General features: G+C 42.2%; 1 protein-coding gene across 4 annotated transcripts in view; it reads right to left on the bottom strand.

Moving 5' to 3' along the window:
- Positions 1-12,875: 12,875 nt before the first annotated feature.
- Positions 12,876-20,851, bottom strand: part of DIAPH3 (diaphanous related formin 3) — a 472,396-nt gene continuing 464,420 nt past the window's right edge. For all 4 annotated transcript variants that reach the window (XM_032496900.1, XM_032496901.1, XM_032496902.1 and 1 more), the window contains one exon: positions 12,876-14,126. In XM_032496900.1, coding sequence (XP_032352791.1) covers positions 13,864-14,126 — 263 coding nt within the window. In that variant the 3' untranslated portion in view covers positions 12,876-13,863. The remainder of the gene's footprint in view (positions 14,127-20,851) is intronic.

Here is a 20,851-nt window from a genome sequence, read left to right as displayed (position 1 = left end):
GCATCGGACACACGGATTTGCCTTTGGTAACATTGCCTACCCTGACTCAAATAGTGGCAAATTCTCAAGAGTTGCTCGTAACAGCCTGAGAAGGATTTTTTTTTTCCTCTAACGACTTTCTGTAAAGCCCTTTTCAGCTGAATCCTTAAACACTGTGTGGTGTTTCACCCATGAATGTCAGATTTACCTCATTAGTTAATTTGATCTCCTGGGTGCGAAACTGTTCGTCTTTTCACTCAGTGTGACACACAGGCACGCTCAGTGGGGTACGTCTCAGATGCCAAAAGTTAAGCAGGGCAGGATTTTCCACTAGAGCCATTTGGTTTGTTACAATTCCAGATGGAAATGTGAGCTGGAAGCTGAAACTGCAGATCTGAAAGTGCAAAAATAACAGCAACAAGTCTTACATTTAGTGGAAACAAAAGGTTTAAAGCGATGGTTATGACAAAAACGAAATGACGTGTGTGGCTCTGGAACAGGCTGTGGGAATTTCAGGAGCGTTGTCTCCTGTTTTGATGCCTCTTCTTAAGCCTGTGTCAGATGTCACCCCAAGTATAGCGGAGCTGTTCATACATATCCCACAAATTGGACTCCAGATGCCCCGAGGAATCAAACGGACATCTCTTAAAGGTTTTCAGGAAGGAGTACGGCTGGACGTCCTACCTGGTACCCGCGGGAAAATGTCTTAAGTCCTCCTCACCCTCTGCTCCACCAAACCCCTGCGCTTGCTGCAGAAGCACTTCTTGCCATGGAAATCTCCACATTTTCCTCCTCTTTTCTCTCCTTCCTTTTGCTCAACACTCTCTGTCCTTTTCAGTGTAAATCCTGCTACTCTGTCCTACAGTTTCCACAGACATTCCACCCCTCACTTAGCATCCTGATCTCTGGAGGGGAGATCCAGGCGAAGGGATGCTGGGTTGGCAAGAAAGAGAGTGTGAATTCTTCCTTATTAATGTTTTTGTCCCTATCATAAGGATTCATAAGCTTCATGGGATTTTTATTGATCATGTGATTCTTCCCTATGCTCTTTCTGTTAGGTAGGTAGATAAGTGGGGGCACTGGGCAGATAAGGTGGAGGAGAGCGAGGATGGTCCAGAAGATGCCCACCTTCAGCATTAAGGGGACTTTACCTCCTCTAAATGAGAGCCAGCAAGAGACCGGTTAGAACCCAACAGCTGCAACTGTGCAATAGTGACAAGGACCTTACCAGACATGACACAATGCTCACTGTAAAATAGTTAGTATTTTGGTTTAGCCCCCGCCCCACCCTGGGTTTTTCTGTGTGCATCATGAGTAAGGACATACACAATAGAGAAGGAGCATGACTAAGCACTCCAGGGGCTAGAGCCGTCAATCAGTCAAGAGACCACCTCTAAGCGAGGGGATGAGAGAAGGGACCAAGACCACTGCTATCAGCCCTTGGATCAGTCCGCCTCCCATTCTTGGAGGTGTACTTTCCCCTTGCTAATAAATCCTTTCAAATCCTTCACTACACAGTGCTTCATCTGTCTGAATTCTTATCTTTCAGATATGACAAGAACTGGGGTCTTTTCCCTTCCCCTTTTGGGGTAACATTTCCACGTTAGGGGAAGAAGCTCTTAGTTGTCCAACTGCCCCACAGCCCTTAACTAAATGAAATGGTGGGAAGGTTTTAGGGCAGTGCAAGGCCCAGAAGTTGGGGGTGAGGCTTTGATCTCTACCAATATTTGTGATTCTTAATGATCAGTTCAGGAGGCTCATGCTCCAGGCCGTTGACAGAAGTGTTTGAAAATTGTTCAGTTTATTTCCATTTCCCCCAGGACTCTCAGTCTATGGAGTTCCTAAAAGCACAGTTCTGTAAGGCTCATTTGCCCTTCATATGACTTTTTTTTCTTTTTGGTTACTGCACTCCTGCTCTCTGTGCTCCAGGTCCCACACCCTCAGTGCCTGTAGGATCTAGGAGCTCCACCAGCATTTCACATCAACAAGTTTTCAAATAAAACCCATTATCTGCCATCTTCCCCATCCTCCAAATCTATATTTTCCCCTGGACTCCATATTTTCTGCAAAGGTACCATTACCCAACCAGGTTCCTTTATATAAATCTTAATACCACCTTTACCTCCCCTCCCCCCTTTCTCAGCCCTAGAAACCTCCTTGGCCATCTCTTCTACAATATGCATAAATGTTTGCTAAATGATTATTGCAACAGATACCTGTTATGGACTGAATGCTTTGTCCCCACTAAGTCCTTGTGTTGAAGCCATAACTCCCAACGTGATTAGGAGGTAGGGCCTTTGGAAGGTAATTGGGTTTGGATGACATTATAAAGGTGGAGCCCCCAGGCTAGAATTAGTGTTCTTATAAGAGGAAGAGGAGATACCAGAGATTCTTCTCCCAGCCAGGTCAGGATCCAGTGAGAAGGTGGCTGTCTGCAAACCTTCTTCATATGATTTTTAAGGATGGGGTCCTCTTCAGGCTGTTTGCCTGAAGACTTAGATAGACAAAGGAACGGGGTGGTTTTTGGTCTGAAAATAAGCAGCAAAACCAATGGGAGCAACTGTCCTAGTCCTGCAATGGCTGTGGTTCTGTCCAAATCCATGCTGTGCAATCCGGAATGAGGCTGACTACCTAGCACTACCGTTTCTGCCTCTCAGTGATCCAGCTGTCTGCGTCAGGGGAACTTCGATGGGCCAGTGAGAGCAGGAGAATATGAGACATCTGTCTTTTCGGTTAATACCAGTCTCATGATAGTGGTGTTCTCAGCTCAGGATGCCCAAGGCTCTCACTGGCCCACATTACTGTGGGGAACCCCAGTGGACGTCTCCCTTCACCACTTTGGCCAATGTTGTGGCTGGGCCGGCCTTGCAGTTCTTATGATGGCAGGATGGGGTGGGAGGGAAATAGCTCAGTGGTAGAGCGCTGGTTTAGGGCATCAGGTCCTGGGTTCAATCCCCAGTAGCTTCATTAAAATAAATAAGTAAATAAACCTCGTTACCTCCCCTCCTCCCCCCAAACCCAAAAAACAAAACAAACAAACAAAAGATTGCAGGGTGCACTTTAGTAACAAATTGTCAGGGAACTTTGAGGAGTAAGATTTGCTACTCACAAGTCCTGGAGGATACACGGCTCACCAGAGGGTCACACAGTGAGGCTGTGATAGAGAGGGAGGGAAGGAATGGGGACCTGGGGCTCTGCCTTGATTGGGTTCCAAAGATGGGGTACTGAGGGTTTCAGGGGTTCACTCTTTATTGGTGACTTTAAAACATAAGAGTCGGAATCTGGGTATGGGAAGGGAGAAACAGGGCCCCCTAACTAGTCAGTTACCAGGTTACCCAGGGCTTTCTCAAAGGGGAACTTGGTGGGTGGGGTGACCTGGCACCTTGCCTAGGTGTGTAGCTGGCAGTAAATTAATCCTGGTGGACGTCTTTGAAATGGACGCCTCAGCGATCAGAAGCTTCATGCCAGGCACTTCCACTACACTGACCGCAGTGAAGACCTAGGAGTTGAGCATACTGGTGTCCAGCAGTCTGCTTCATTTCACTTACTAGGGAAGAGGGCCCAGAACTAGAAATTGGGGTTCTAGGGGCTCACATTTCCCTTGCCCTTTTCATTTGTCCCGAACACTCGGGTGGCCAGCAGCCCACCTGGCACCTCACTCCTGGAGCCTCTGCCTTGCATTCTGAGCCCTGGGTCTCTGCCTCCCTGCCTTGTTGTTACCCACCATCATTTCCTTTGTGACCTTTACAGTTGTCAAGTGAGTTGATGATTTTTTTCCCCTGTAGTGCTTTACCCCTGAAGTGAAATAAAGCTACACATTAATCAACTTGGGTTTCCAGACACTTTGCTTTGAGCGTCTTCTGCAGTTCTCTGCTGTCTAGTAGCGCGTTGTGTGTGGAGCGAGGCTGCCCTGCCCTTTCAGAGTACACTGTGTTCTCGAAGATGGCATGACAGAAGCTTGTTTAGATGAGCGCTCTAGGCCAGATTTTGGTAGCTTCTGCTTGGCTTATTTGACTTTGGTGAGAGCATATTAAAGTTTCATGCTTTCTGGCTGTGTAAAATTGATGAAGCATAAATTAGTTGGCTGATCCATGCATTTTTGCTCTATTGTTTGAAAATTACTGTCTTCGCGAAGCTCCGTAGTGGATACAACCTTGCCTGCATGGATCCCAGACAAAACACCACTGTTAGTATTTGTCAGAGAAGTATGCAACGATGGAGAAAAAAAAAAAAAGAGTTCTCTGAAAAATCACACAAAATGTTTTTTTCTACATATTCTTATTTTTTCTCCCCATCATTTCTAAAGAATGTGCATCCTGCAGTGATGTGGGTGATCTAATGGCATGTACCAGAAGTGTTAAAAATAGAGTGACAGACTTAATCTCAAATGCTATGGTTGTTTTATAAAATAAACACATGAAAGCTTACACTGAAAATGTACCAAGTAGTAAGGTGATATGTTTGCCTTAAATACCAAAATAACTTAGTGCAGACTAATTTGTGCAATAATTAATATAGTAACAGATGTTCACCTTGAAATACCTTAAATATAGAAATCTCGATGCATGTAAAGTTAATACAAATTTGAAGCCTCCGAATTCTATTTTGCTTTTATGAAGATGAAACAAAACTTAAGGATGTCTGATGCCATGAATAGCTGTTAGTTATTTTCCTTTTGTAGTTGACTCGACAGTATTTATACAACCTTCTGGCAAATTAAAAAAAAAAAATTCAATTGTTGAAGAAAAACATATGAGTCTTTGTGTTGTAGAGGTAGCAGTATGCTGGCTTGATTAGCTTCTGCTCAACCTCAGACCTATTTTGTGCCCCCAAATAAAAATTGCATGCTGTTTCCATCTCCAAAGCCTCTGTCCTTGTTGGGGTACCCTACCTGGTGCTCTCTCTGCCTGCCTAATTTTCCCATCCTTGTTCTCCATTTGAACTTAAGTCACTATCCGGGAGAGCTTCCCTGATCTACATCAGCACAGTTAGCTTCCCATTACATACTCCGAAGGCCTGTGTTTCTTATCCTCAGCGTACCTACTCTATTTGTCCTGCCTGGTGGATTATACAGCCTCCAAGGACAGGGGCTCCATTTGCTGAGCCTCCTGTACCCAGTATTTAGCAGAGTCCCTGGCCTTGCTGAATGAGTGGGTTTATGGTAAGAACTGGCATCTGAACAGCTTATGATGGGCTCTTGCTTCTCATCGATATTTTATAGACGTACATGGACTTCAGCGAAAGTGTAAGTGTTGTCCCAGAATAAACCAAGCTCACTGTCTAATGGACCCCTTGGTCTTCTTTCATTAAACAGATTGCTCACCAATTATCTTTCAACACAGTTGAAGTAAATTTGATTGAGCTTTATGGTATCAGACAGGACACTGAAGACATGGCGATTAGCAAAACATAGTCCTTTTTTTCTATAAGCAACTCAGATAATGGCTACATAGGCCACTAGATCTGTGTGTAAAGATAATGTTAGTAACTTTTAACCTGAAGAGGCTTAAACTTAGGAACAAAAAGAATGGACAGAAAGAAACCTTGTATTGAAATGCTTTAGTAATAGTGGGCAAATTTGCTCTTCATTTAAGTTTTCTTTAAAAATTCAATTATTTTTGTGTTAGTATTGCTAGCTCTAGGATGGAAAAAACATACCTATGGGAGGCCGATACCATGTTCAGTCCCCCTACAATAAATCCCATTTTCAATATGACTGGAACATAAATTGCCACTTATCCAAATGAGGAAATTCAAACATCTCTCAAAATATGTTATTCTAAGAAGCACAGCTTACTACTAATTAAAGGTATGAGAAATACTCTGATGAATGGACTAGCTCCTAAAAGCTCTACACATTCTGCATTTATTTTTTTAAAAAAAACCCTGAACTCAAATATACTCAGTGTTCTAGATATTATTAAAAGGCTTATTTTACACAGAGATTGTTTTTGTAAAAAATAAATCTTACCAAAGTTACAAATCGTGTGTTGTACCTCCATTTCCCCCGAAATTCAGAAAGAAAACAGGAAGCCAAGGGAAAAACAAAAATGATGTATATTGTTATTTTGCTGAGAGGCTAACGGTTTGGGAAGAACTCATCTTTTGTACATACCATGCTTACAGAAATCTCACGAGTCTTCAAACCATGGAGGCCTTGACAAGCTGTTCATGTGTGCAGGACCAGCTTTCCTAGTGGGAGCAGTGCCTGGAAAGTTGACCAACCTCAGAGGACCCGACATTCCTGTCAACTGTTGGTCATTTTCACCAACTGTGGCAGCAAATGTTCACGTTTAAACTTAGTCACCTTTTATTTATATGTGTGATTATTTGACAATACTGTACTCAAAGAAAAAGCATTGGTGACAGGAATTCAACTGAGAAAAGTTTTTCTAAAATTATCCATTTTCATCTTTGGTATAGAGGCATAGGAGATTCTGGGGACTCACAGCATTTTGAAACAAAATCATGAAGCCAAGTGGTGAGTCATCTATCAGGGCCAACTACAAAACTGCACCAAACAGGAGGCAGGCGAGGTGTTTTGAGTTTTACCCCTGGTGTTTTTCTAGAAGGCATTTTTAGAATCACACAGGGAGACCGTATAGCTTAAGATCACAGGGTCTGGAGTTTCGGAAGGCTTAGATTTTAATTCTATGTTCGCTCCTTGGTGGCTGTGTGACCATGGATAAATGACTTAACTTCTCTGGTAAAGTGGGCTCCAAGAGCATCTCTTCTTCCTGAAGGTGTTATACGTATAACGTGAGATGAGACACATCACACGCTTAGAACACTGAGGGACCCACGGTGCTACTTTCGGCACCACAATTCCACACGCTGGGAATGAGCTGCTCCATCGCTCAGACGCGGCAGCCAACAGGGGTCTGAGCCCAGACCCTCAGAAGCAGCTGTTCCTTCCCACGAGGCTCCTTGCCTTTCTTTCCAGACCACTTCTTTCTAGGGTAGGGCTGATTTATTTCAGTTGCATGACCTGGAGCAGGTACATGAATAAACCAAGACAGTTATTACGTCCGTCAAAGAGATAAGTGAGTGGAGTGTGTGATGGCATGGAGGTGATAATCCCAAGGTAGGGTGTCCACTTATGATTTCATAAAGTCACAGAACACAGATTCTGAGAGTGATAAAGTCCCCCAGGGTTCACAGAGGCCAACCTTCTACCTGAGTAATAAAGTCCTTCATTATCTCCCAGTCAGACAGAGCTGGCCTTTGCTTGCTGAGGTAACGTGGTGAGGGAGGCTGTGTGAGCGGGGTCGGGGTACACAGAGCAAGGAGACAGGGGCGCCCGTTGTGGGGGGCACCTCCCTCATCCCTCCAGTAAGAATACGGGGTTTGAGTTAGATGGCCTCCATTGTCCCTCACAAGGACTTGCTTGGATTCTGACTCGATGATTTCATGACCTTGACGGCCAGCCTCTCATCACTGGGCAGCTCTACAGGTAAAACGCTTTCTCATATTTACTGTTGGCCCCAGCTCTGTCCTCTGGAGACACCCAGAAAAAGCTCCTTATCTCTTCCATGCTTGTCTTTTAAGGATATGAAGGCAACCATCCTGTCCTCTGAGCCCTCCCTCCTGCTGAGCACAGATACATGGCATCTCTATTGCCTCCAGCCCTTACCACATAGGTCTCCCTTCTTGTACCACCCAGCAACCCCGCTGTGACCTCAGCATCTTGTTCTGCCCTTCTAACTCCTCACGGATGGCGTGGCCTCTGTCCACACCCCAGTCAGCCAACGTGCCAGACAATCCTCACAGGTGTGTAGGACATAAGTCTGGGACTGGGTCAATGGTTGCCAACCTGTGAGGGTATGTGAAGCTGAAGAGGGCTGGGTTGTTCTCAGAAATGGGCCATGAGGACCCTCCCTCACCCGCTGTCCTACCAGAGGACTGCACTCCCCAGCTTCTCCTCAAAGTGGGAGGGCGTGCTTGCTGTGGACGCTGAGAACTATCCTTTATTAGCTTGGATGGCTTCGTATTTCTCACTGCCTTTATCTCTCCCTCTACTTCATGACTTAGAGCTTTGCAAAGTGTTTCAGAATCCCAGCTTGTCTCAGCTCTGCGGGAGGATGGCAGAAAGGGACTTTGGTCTGTGCTTTGACCTTGGCTTAGGCAGGGTGGCCATGACAACAGAACGAGGGGAAGGTGCGATTCTGGGTTGTTTCACGTGCAGACATAGATTCCCTGACTCTGCCGCTTCTCAAGTCTCCATCAGCAGACCTTCCACCCTTCTGGGTCAGATGTGAGTTAAAATGCACCTTTCCTCCATGAAGGGTAATGCGGCTGTTACCATCCATTTAAAGAACTCGAAGGAGATGCAGGTATAGAGGAGGAGAAGCCATAAGGACGGCCGAAGCCCAGCTTCTCAGGAACACGGGGGCTTATCAGAATCAAACTTTGCTTCCCTCATGCTCCACCTGGGCCATGCCCAAAGAAGGGTCACGGACAGGGCATCTGGTCTCCACAGGCATGGCTGCCATGCCCATGTGGCACCAGTGTCTCCATGCCTAACAGTGTCCTTGAAGTGTGCCTGTTCTTACGTAAGGGTGTTCTCCTGGCTCCTCAGACAGAAGCTGTTAAGCTTCTCTGGAGAGTGTGAGGAAAGCGATTACAACAGATCAAAGGCGTCCCTCTCCAGGTGGAGTCACGGGGGAGTGCCTGCGAGGCTACTCTCCCACGTGACTGTCATGGTAAAGGAACTGATCTTTGAAAAAGTGGGTGGTAAATTGGCGAACTTGGTGAACACATAATGTGTCCTGTAACATCCCAGGACCCCAGAAGTCATTAAGGAATGAAGCTGGATACATCTCAACGAGGTCCTTTTCATCTCTCAGAGACCTTCAGTATTCATAATGCAGGACATAACATTTCATCTAATGGAGACAGTAAATGTTCTGCAGAAAACATAGGGAGTGAGTGCCAGGACATTTTTACGGATTTTCTTATAAAGTTAAAAAAAAATCAGATTTGTTTTCTTCGGGTCAGCAATCCTTTATTTGGGGGAGAGGCTGTGGAGGGAGGGAGGGTACTGGATACAGGCTATAACTCAGGAGGGTGACACCAGGAAGGTCAGGCAGGACAGAATGATGTGTGAGATCACGTTAGAAATATCACCAGATTCCTTGGGGAGTTATAAAAGGGCCTTATTTCTTGTCCTTGCCAAACATCCTATAATACTACGACAAGATTTTATTTATTATCACAGTCAAATTGGACTCTGACGCTCTGGGGAGGCCCCAGGTGTGGGACGTCAGTCACGACTCGTAACAATCATCAGAATGGCCCTTGTTAGGTCATTAACGAAAGGAGAGGACTCAAGATGAGACCCTCCAAAGACATGCTTTTTTTTTTTTTTTTTTTTCCAGGCTGGAGAGGCACCTGTTTGCTTTTATTAGGCAACTAGTTGGTTTTGCATTGAAAGGGCCAAGTATGTGTGCCTGATGAAAGGAAAGAAACACCATTTAAAATCAAGCTTCCCTCAGAGATCGGGTACTTAAATTACAAGACTGAAATTTTGTTGCCTACTTTTGATATATTTTAATGAATGCTTCACACATACTGAACTTTGAAATTATTACAAAGCATGTAAGTAAAAATGTCTGTATTACTAATATCTACCTGTATCAACTATAATTTGCATTTCTAGACATTATTAAGTGTATTAAATACACATGTTAAGTATCTATGGTTAATTAACATACTTTTTTTTTTTCAATGCAAAAAGACCTGTTCTACCAGAATTAGCCACTGCCTGTGAAAACAGACACTTTGGGAAGAAATTAACTGGAATATACTCATTTGAGGACTTGGTCCCACTTTCAAGGAATAATTCACTAAAACAGTTGTCTTGATCTGATTAATTATTTTGTTTTAGCTTCCTTATATTTGACCATCAATCACACCTAGTCAGATTATAGATAAAATATTAAGATGAGATTTGTTGTTGGAGATTCATCTTTAAAATAAATTTTCAGTAACTCATAGTTAGAAAACTAGGAAAAAGGAGAAAATCTTACAAACAGGTTTTTAATCCAAACATAACAGGGAATAAACATGCCAAGAGAAAAATGGAAAGTCTCAAACTTTTGATACAAGTGGTGGGAGTATAGCTTAATGCTAGAGTGCATGCTGAGCATGCACGAGGTCCTGGGTTCGATCTCCAGCAGTACCTTCCCTTAAAAAAAAAAAAAAACCAAAAAACCAAAAAAACACTATCTTCAAACTTTTGATACAATTGAAAAAAAAAAAAGCAAAGGTTTGTATGTAATAGACTTACTAAAATATGTTAAAAGGCTGTTGTAAAAGAAAATGAATAAGTGGTCCTGAAGAGATAATCTAGAAATTTGGCTTCCAATTTCATCATCTGAATACCTTTTAAAAATTTGGAATTCAAATAGTATAAAATGTATAATAACAGTTCTACAGGAACCTGGAGAATGTTGGTAATATTCATTGCAAGGAGGCACCATCCGGAATCTTCAAAACATTTTTTAATCCAATGGTTGCTGTTGCAAAATGGAGAGCAGAGGGGGAAAGTCCATCATTTTAAGGTTTCCTGAAAGAAATCGACATTCCTTTTAAGTTCTTGTCTCTTGGAGATGCTGAAGGGGGAATGTGGTGGAAGTCAAATGTGACACTCAAATCTAAGTAGGTGAGCAGGAGGTGAAGAGACCTCCGCGGTCAAACCCTAATTAGGGGCACAATGAACTTTCATTCTACTCCAGATCCATTCCCGGCCTGGCTATAACCTCCTCCTTTATACCCATTTTAAAAGGCAACAGTCTGTTTAGGAATAATGAACTTTTATGGTTTAAGGTTCCATTGTTTTCATTTTATGGGGAGACTTAGGTTCAATTCTGAAGTGCCATCCAGTCTTTGTGGTTCTTTAGCAGCTCCACGGGTTTTTATAAACAGTAGCTCTTGAGCAAAATGGCTGAACAGTGTGGCCTGAAGACACACCTTAAGAACACTCATGCCTGGCAAGGGCATGTAACAGTTACCATTCAACAATTCACCAGACAAAAATGAGCACTGGCCAGCTACTATTCCTTGATCTCAAAAATTTTAATAGTGAGTATGAAGAAAAAGACAATGTATTCGCTTTTGGAATTTTTCATTCCTCTTAGCAGTTTACACATTGACCTGCTACTTTCCAAAAATTACAGTCTGTATAAAAGTTTGCCACAACCTCTTCACTAAACGTGCTGCCCGTCCACCTGTGCTTATCGATAGATGAGAGTTTAAGGTGAAATGTAGCCAAGATTTGTGCATTAGAGATTCACTTTCCTAACTAGTAAACTCAGATCTACATTGGATTATGGCATTTTAAATAAGAATGACTCACCCAGGAGACAATCATTTGTGGCTAAACGAACACTTTGAAGTCATTGTTGCACCTGTTTTTGAATAAATAGCATGGTCACAACTAGAAGAGTTTTGAAGTTACTTGGTATAAATGATAGCATTTTCTAGATTTAGCCGAAAACTTTCACGTGAATTACTGAAATGTCTATTTCCGCATATAAACACTAGGGGTTTGGCATATTTTGTTTAAATGTTCAAATATGTTAACAAAAGGACACACATGCACATGTGATTAGATTGCTTTCCTTATTTTTTAATTACTTTAAATATTTGATTGGGAAACCTGTTAGCAGCAGTCTTTGCTTTTGGACAAGTCAGTGATCACTTAGCTGTCTGTGTTCTTGCCAAATTCTCTGCATTGATGTGAGAGAAAGGGGAGGGGGGGTCTCTCTGGGGTTTGTCACTAGGACCTCATCAAAGCACTGAGCTGTGCCAGGTGGTTTTGAGTTGGCCTTTTACCTGCTAATTCAAGTGAACAAAATCTGTTTGCTCGGAAACACAAAATTGTACCTCAATGCCTGCCTTCAAATTAAAGGTCATCTCTGTAGTTTTCATCTACAGTCGGCTAAAGGAATATTATGAATTTTAAAACCCTGATTCTCACCCCTTGCCCACTGTTGAAGGGGCTTTGATCTGCAAAGGAGAGCAATGTTTTTTGGTTGGCTCTTACCTCTGTCAGCACTTGGTGTTTTCCTCCTGATGCCTGCAGTCCTCCTGTTCAGCCTGCTCAGAATGGGCTCCGAGGGCACACACTGGTGCTTTGTGAGCTCTGGGCTCCTGGCTTTCGCCTGAAGGTTGTCCTTCAGCCTCTGCAGACAGATGCTCCGGGGGCCACCCGCTCGGTTTCGAGACTTCCCTGACTTCCTCTGGCCTGGAAGGCTGTGTCATCTTCATTTCCCTTTACTGGCCAGGCTGTTTCTCCCCGTGTCTGCTCCTCGGACCTAAGTTGACAGAGTATTTACCTGCCATCTGGTGTGTCCAAACTATCGGGTGGCATTTCAGTTTTGTTTCTGAAATTCCCAAGTCTTTGCAAAATCATGTTATGGACAGATAGTCAGAACTCTTTCATTTAACTTCCTTCCTTGCTGTTAGGGCTTCTGTCTGCTGAAAGGTGTAAATGTTCCTTTGCCTTTTCTGATTTTTAAGATCTGTTTTCAGGAAAATAGGAGTTGTGACTGGAGGGCAAAATGGGCATTTCAGCAACACAGATGACAACAATTTATTCCCACCTTGGCTCTGGCTAACACTCTGCTCCCCAATGTCTATAAACAGGGCCTGGTTCATAGTCCTAATTAATTAACTTTATTAACTTGGAGCTGAAAGGAGGTGGCAACTTAAACAAGGAAATAAAAAGCAGTGGACCTAGCCAGACTAGTCCCATATAACTGCTTTTTAACTGAAGGTAACAGAGCAGTCACTTGCTTATTGCATGTCATAAAGCAAAAGACATGCTTAGACTGCTCAGCAGAGTCTATTTCCAGCTTATCCACAGACTATGCTAACTACAAAAAAAAAGCAACTTTTTTTCATTTAGTGCAAGTAGCAAGTTTATTTTCTTTGATACAGAATTAACAGAGTTAATCTGATGCCCCAAAGGAGGTAAAATCGCAGTATTTGCATAGGAAAACCTTCATTGAAACATTTCAGATCTTTGTTAAAGTTATTGATTGTCAGATCTAAGAAACTGCAATTTCAAGTGGGTTCACAGAAATTAAAAAATTCGTTACTTGGGAAGTTTCACAATGGCAATTCTATCCCAGAGTCATAATTACCGGGGGGTGGGGGGGAACGTTCTCTTGGCTGACTTTTCGGCAGCACTGTAATACCGTGTACATCCACTTTGTACAAAAGCATGTGCATTTTGCAAAAAGAGTGTATCTTCCTATTACATCATTTTTGGAAGTGTGTTCAATTGCAGCCTAGTTTCCTACAGGGTCTAATTAACATGAATTCAACAGTGATGCTAATTAGCTCACCAATCATTTCCTCTCGGCTCTGTTACATTCAGTTGTATGTTTTCCATGCTACACCGATAGCACGCAGGTCCCAATTAAGGAGAAACGTGGGTCTATATAAATAACATACGTGGAACATACATGGATGTGGAGCAAGACTCGAGGCTGACGACTCGATGTTCACTGATGTTGAAAATAGTAAAGAGAACATTACAGTGACTTAGAAACATGGTATTTTCTTGAGGACACACTGCTGAACACATGGCCACCTACCTGCTCTCTAAAACATTATGTATAATTTCACCACCAAATATAGAACACATGAACACCAGAAGACAAAGAAAAAGCATTAGAGCCCATTACAATCCTGAATAAGCCAAAACCTCAAGTACACAGAAAGAGCAGAGCAACCATGTATTTAGCTTTATTTTTCTAATATATATTATAATTTAAAACTATATAAAGTCACTTACAGAAAAAGCAATTTTTTTCAAGTGTTACAGCTGAGAGCATGGCTTTCTATTCAGCTTAATCATTTTTTTACCAGTTTAATTTATAAAGCTCGTAATCTTGCCAGCAGGGCTTCAACTTCGGGAATGGATTCGTTTTTAGAAACAGGGCCAGTAAGTTCCATTTCCTTTTTTCTGTTGCTTTCTGCGTTACAGGCTTCCTTCTTCTCAGCTGCCTTGATCCTCCCTGTCGACGTGTGAGTGTCTAGATTATAATTAAGCTCCTTGGCGACTGGAGTCCTTGTTGAGTTGCAATTGATATTGTGGTGTGAATGTGACCCTTCCATCAACTGCAACTTCTGATTTTCTACAGGAAGGAAGAAAGAAACATGAAACTTATCACTGTGATAAGCAAGGACTGTGCACATTATGAAATATTAAAATAATTCTTCTCAGCCAACAACTTCTTTCAGACTAAACTAAAAAATATTCAACAGAGTCAAGCAGATTTAAAATAAATACACAGAAGAATAAGCTAAAAAATATAGACAGACAACCATTTCATTAGCATTAATACTTATTTCCTTCTTCTTTTGTGCCTGCAATGTCTATAACTCAAGTTATTTTCAAGGCTTTGTCTTGGATTTCATTCAGGTCTCTGCTCACATGTCATCTAGAGAGACTGTCTCTAACCATCCATCTAAAATAGCCATCGCTCTTTTCATCACTGTCTTCTTACCCTCATCTTTCCCTTCACAGAAGGCACATCACAGGACACATGAGATATTTGTTTACTTGGCTGTGGTCTACCTCTTTACTAGAATGTAAGCTCTAAGAGAGCAGGGACATTATTCTAAATTCTGCTGTAACACTGGTGCCTAGAATGGCCATGGAGCAAAATAGATGCTCAATAAATATGCATTGGGTAAAGGAATTATTTCCACACTCTATGACCCAAGACAAGCATTAGTTTGAATGATAACGAGGTTTATTTCCTTTTTGAACAAAGTCAAGGAAGAAAGTTTCTACTGGGAATTTTTAAGTTCAGTGCTTTCTCTTAAAAGAAATACTGAATTTGGCAGGCAAACTGTTAAAACTTCCTAGCAAATCAAGATAATATCGTAACTTGTCAAAGATATACATATATATTCATACAGACCTGTAACTTATAAACACGTATACATTCTTTTATTGGTAAGTGACTGGGATCCTGACTTATCCAGGCTGTCAGGGGAGGGGAGCAATCCTAACAGCTAAATGGCTCTAACTGACTGACTTTCCCAAAGAGCAAATTTTCTTTTCATTAGCTTGACTCTCAGATCGCACAACCTGAAGAGTGATCTCTCTCACAGATCTCCAACTTTAGAAAAACAGACACCTTCAATATTCATGTAACCTTGAACGGGGCTTGCAAATGGCTTCAACAAACTTGACATGACATTTACAGTTTTTTTGGTTATTCGCTGCGAGATGTTCCATTATCCCAACAGTGATGACTCTAGAGCACGAGCAGTCACTCCTGACAGTGTGTTTTATGTGAGTGCTGAAAATTCCAACCGAAAACAGCTTGTCCATTAAAAGGCGGCAGCTGAAGATATTTACTGCACTGTCACTTCCTGACCAGGGGCTTCCAGTGATGGATGAGTATTTTACACACTTTCCTGGACAATCTCAACAAATTTTAGAAGTATGATCACCTTTTAGCTGTTCGAAGAAAATAAATACACTTTTCCTATCACCTTTTCTATCAGGTGGGCAATTGGTACTCAGAAGTCAAAATCTAACAGAGCAGTGACTTTCTCTTAGAGCTGTTTATGCTCTATCATTTAGAATGTACATATTATGTTTGCAGTAAAAAGCTCAGGCGATGCAGTATTCCTACAGTTCCCATGACTGCACAATTTTTTTCCCCTAGCACCCTCCTCCTGCCCCCAAAGTGTTTGAAAACCGCATTGTAGCTAAGTGCAAATTTTTGGTCGGCTTACTGCTGCGTCCACCTAATGTACCTATCTTTTCTTGTCATTTGATTCCTTGTAAATGACCCCATCATGATGCTGTCTCCACCAAACGGGTTTATTCTGCTGCTGGGCAACTCTCACTACATTTTTGATAACCGAGAAGAGATTAAATTGGCTTAAATGTGGGTCTACAATAATCTACATAAATCAAGCATTCCGCACCTCTCTGCCTATAACGTACCAAGCCCAAAGCTACATGTGGGGAAGTGAAAAGAGCGTGGGATTTTAAGGTGACCTTGGCTTGAAATCCAAGCTCCACCACTTGGCTTTAACTGGGTACCTCTTCTCTTTGAGGTACTGGTTCTAATAATCCACCTCAAAGAGGAGTTGTGAGAACCAAAAGCAAGAAAGGAGGGGGCACCTCCTGAACGGATATGTCTTGTCTTTCTCTTCCTCTTTCCAAGCTTTGCAAGAGAGGCTTCCACCACCCAAGGCTGGTTCAGATGCGCTGACCTTTCTGACTCTCTGGTGACCGTGCCCATGAGGGCTGAAATACCATTTTATTAATAGCTTGCATTTAGATAGCACCTTTATTTCTAAGGAATTTGTTGCAATTTAAACATCACCACCCTCATTTCATAGATTGAGAGGTGAAAGCAAAAGGAGGTTAAGTCATTTGCTTAGACTGAGTTACCGAGTAAATCAGGGGCAGAAGCCAAATGCCATCTCTAGAGAGACCAAGGCTCTTAAAGAAATTTAAAAAGCTTTTTGCTAAGGAAAAGTGCTAAGTAATTCAAAGCAAAGTTTCATAATAACAAGATCCTGTACTCATACTTCAAAATGCTTTCTGACACATTTAACACACCCAATAACTTTGTAACGCAGAGGGTGTACCTATGTAAACTACCTCAGCACAGGATCTCCAAGGTCACACATACATTCCCTTTCTTTCCTGGTCTCACTGAAATTCATGACTTTGAGCATCAAGTATAACCGGCACTCCATTACAATTCCATTCTCCTAGACAAGCCTGTCACCCCTCCTCCTCTCCCAGCAAACGTCCACCATGTTCTCCTTCACTTGCATTTAACTCATTTGTAGAAGCAATCAGGAGAGAAACCCCAGAAGCTTCCTGCGCCCCCAACATCCATCTACTCGTTGCAGGCACGTACACTCCTTCTGCCTGAGGATCTTCTGTGCTCCCCTCTGAGGACCACCCGTAAGGGTGCCTGTCTTTCTCTCTGACAAGCTGTGCCCTCTCTCTACTGTGTCATAAAGGTTTCTTCTTCATGTAATCATTCCCCTCAACATATAAATACTGTTAGGCAGTTAGATAAGTTGGGGCACCGGGCACATAGGTGGAGGAGAAGGAGGAAGGATGGTCTGGAAAATGGCAGTATGCCTGCCTTCTGGATAAAGGGGCTTTATTTACTCTAAATGAGTGCCAGCAAGAAGCCAGTTAGAACCTGATGGCCACAACTGTAAAGTAGTGACAAGGATCTAACTGGACATCACCCAGTGCTCATGTAATAAAATTAGTATTGCAGTTTAGGCACCCCCATGGGTTTTTCTGTGTGCATCAAGGGTAAGGAAATGCACAAAGGGAGATGATCATGACTAAGCACTCCAGGGACAAGAGCCATCAATTAATCAGGAGATCTCCTCTAAGTGAGGGACTAAGAGAAGGGGGCAAACAAAGACCATTGTATCTGCCCTGGGATCAGCCCACCTCCTGTTCTTGGAGCTGTACTTTCCCTTTACTAAATAAAACCTTTAAAATCTTTTGCTACACAATGCTTTGTCTCCTGGCTGATTGCCTGTTTTTCAGGTGTGACAAGAACTGGGGTCTTTTCTCTTCTGCTTTTGGGGTAATAGTACTATATTGTAATAATCCCAGTTTTAGAGAGAGAGGAAAAAAAAAACTATTTGACTCCACATCCTACTCCACGTACTACCTCAATTGTGATTGTCTTTGTAGCAAAACATCTCAGAAGGATTGATCATACTTCTGTCTCGTTTTCTCTCTTCCTATTTTTCTCTTGAACCCACTCCAGTCATGCTTTTGACCCTCTACTCTTCTGAAACAGCTCTTGTCAAGGTCACTAGTAAACTCCGTGTTGCTAAAATACAAGGCCTGTACACCCACTTGGATATTTTTGTCCTCCTTTACTCCACCTGTACCAGATCCAAGGATGAAATGCCCAGCAGAACCCGGGTTTTTCTTTTACTGCTTACTCTTTGAACTTCTTTGGAGGCTCAGGTGGGTAACAGGTGGGTGGGCCAGTACAGGCAAGAGCATTTCCACCCCACTGAGAAAACTCCAAGTAGTGGTGGGCTAGCTTTTGGGACAAAATGATAAGAAGAAAAACCAAGCTGGCATGTAACTCTTCTGTGGTTTTAGGTGGAGAATCTTTTGACAAGATAATATTAAATGGAAACAGGAAATCAAAAAAGTCCACAAGGACTTTAGAAATTCCTAGATCACATCTCTTCACTCCAACCCTCACATTTCTCTCTCAGCATCCCAACAGCCCCCACCCTAGTCCCTGGGCTTAGGAGGCCCAAACTGTGGAACAGAGGGAGTCACATCCTAATTTGCAAAACGATAAATGCAGTTGGGTTGGAGAAAGAATCTCCTGTCCCACTGCAAACTAGAGAAAATATTTACAGGTAGAGGACTCTCCCAAGTTGCAAGTTCACTTTTACACATAAATTTCATTATAATGTTGGTTCAAGGCCAGGTGTCTTTTGCCATTAATTTTATTTTAAAAGTCCACTATTAGTGGTTTCATGTGGGCTGAACTGGAGACCCAAATTCCACACAAAAACACACTTAGTTTCCAAATGGTTCACTCCAGACATCAGGGATGCTGCAACCCTGTAAGTTGGAGAGATCGCTATAGAGGTGCTGCTGGTGGGCTCATATCTCTTTTATATGAAAGATGACACACTTGGACACATGGAAGATAAGTCTGGGTGTCAATTAAAAAAGAAGCATGTTCTATTTCCCCTCAAGTCAAATCCTTACCAATACACATTGTTAAATGGAACCTTAAAAACATTAAGGTAAAGTGGAATGATTACTTAAGTCTCCAAAGAGTGGAAGTTATTTTATGAATCGAATGCAAAGTTGTTGTTTTCCTCCTTCCTTCCTTCTTTCCTTCCTTCCTTCCTTCCTCCCTCCCTTTTTTTCTCTTTTTCTTTCTTGTATTTAAGGTATTACAATTGATGTCTTGAAGAGAACTGTGATCTATCCAGGACTACAGCCAATATCCAGGCCACTGGATACAGTGACTGGAGTACATATGGGCCAGGACCAGCTGCCATTCTTAGTACCAGGTCAGTAAGGGAATCCAATCCACACATCTTGGATTTACACTTCTGTGGAATTAAACAGGCTGAAAACACATGCTATTTTCCTTTTACTAAAAACTCACTTATTTCGATTTAATTCCTCATAGGATTCTTACTAGAAGAATTGATTCTGAGTCCCACAACAGCTTTTGTCTGAAACTAAGTGAAGAGCTGATAATTGTTGAAAAGTTGAATGGCTGTTAAATGCAGAAAACCCACTAGACTTAAAAAAATGAGAAAAAAACCCTTAAACTACATTCAGGGTTGGATCCCATATGATGTTGGGCAGATTGTAGATCTGGATGACAAAGAACTAAACCCCACTCCCCGACCCCTAAACCCACCATCCTGAACTAACCTTTTCATCCTTTCATCTTAACACAAAACACATAGGAACCAGGAAGTTGCTGACAAAAAAGCAAATATAAACATATGCAACTTAGCATCTAAATGAGGAAATATTTCAGCCAACAGTTGTTATGCTTCCCGAGCTGGGAAGGTGAAGGCTAAGACCCTGGCTGACAGCCCTTGGGGAAAACCGTCTCTGCTACAGGAAGTATCAGTTATGGTTCAGAAAGAGGCATTACTCCCTTTAAGTCAGTATTGATCCTCCATCACATTGTGGTTCTAATGGGCACTGACTTCTCAGAAGTGCCAACTCTCAGATGAAATATAAAATTGAGCTCCTGCCTTTTGTGGTCAATGGCGAGCCTGTGGCAGCTTTGACAGGAGAAAGAATAGAGAACTCTGGTGTCCTAACTTCACTGCATCTATTCAGTCTTCCTGAAGTTTGGTCTCTCCTTACAATTCTTTACCTTTTGCTCTTAACTATTACCTTGACCTACTAAGTAGCTGTTTGTTTCATCCCAGCAATGGCATCACTTTGGCAGGAGGGAAAGAATGACCCATAAATATAATCTTTAAAGCACTACTGGGTCTACATGATAGTAAAGTGTGTGACAAATATATGTTTTTAATCTATGCACTAACTGGAGTCAGGGCTGGCCGCCAGCAGCCCATACCCCTGTGGTTTTCCTTACTGCTGATTTACTGACACTATAAATAATTGTCTTCCCTTTGCTTCATTCGGCTGTTTACTTTATCTTTTGTGTTGAAAATGTATAAAAATGATAAAAAGAGCAAAAGGGCATTTTGTATATGGTTAAAATCTTTTAGGAGTGCCAAGAAACTCTTATTGAAACCAATTACACAGAAACAAAAACAACAACACAAAACAATTACTCCCTCAATTCAAACAGACAAAGCACAGGATGATAAATAAAAGATATTTTTGAATAGAGGAGATAACTGACAATTAAATTAGGAAGTTTTTTTTTCTTTTTTTGCATAAACTCATTATATATACACTTCTCTTTAGTCTTCTTCTATTTCATTGCCTTTTATATAAAAATCTAAAGACAGCACTGCATTTTGCAGTTTCCTCTACTGGGCCTTCCTGAATTCTATGCAAGAAGGACCTCGAGATGGTGCAGGCTCCTGGGCACAGGACATCCAGGATCAGTCCGACCTCTTTCCTCTAAAGAGAATAGTCATGCAGACCCTTCCATTCAACTGCTTATCTTCCTGATTTTTAATATATTACTTGAATTGAATGGCCCACTCTATTTGCTTCCCTGTCTCTCACCTTTCTACCTGGTTCTTAGCAAATTCTAATTTGGCTTTCATCCTTTCTGTTAAACCTTTCTGTTAAACCTGCTCCCTACAAGATTCCCAGAAGCCTCAAAATCCCTGAACTCAAAGCAGTTTTCCGATGCCGTGT

Source organism: Camelus ferus, chromosome 14 (genome assembly GCF_009834535.1).
Source record: "Camelus ferus isolate YT-003-E chromosome 14, BCGSAC_Cfer_1.0, whole genome shotgun sequence".
Classification (NCBI taxonomy): domain Eukaryota; kingdom Metazoa; phylum Chordata; class Mammalia; order Artiodactyla; family Camelidae; genus Camelus; species Camelus ferus.
This window is presented reverse-complemented; position numbering and strand designations above follow the sequence as displayed.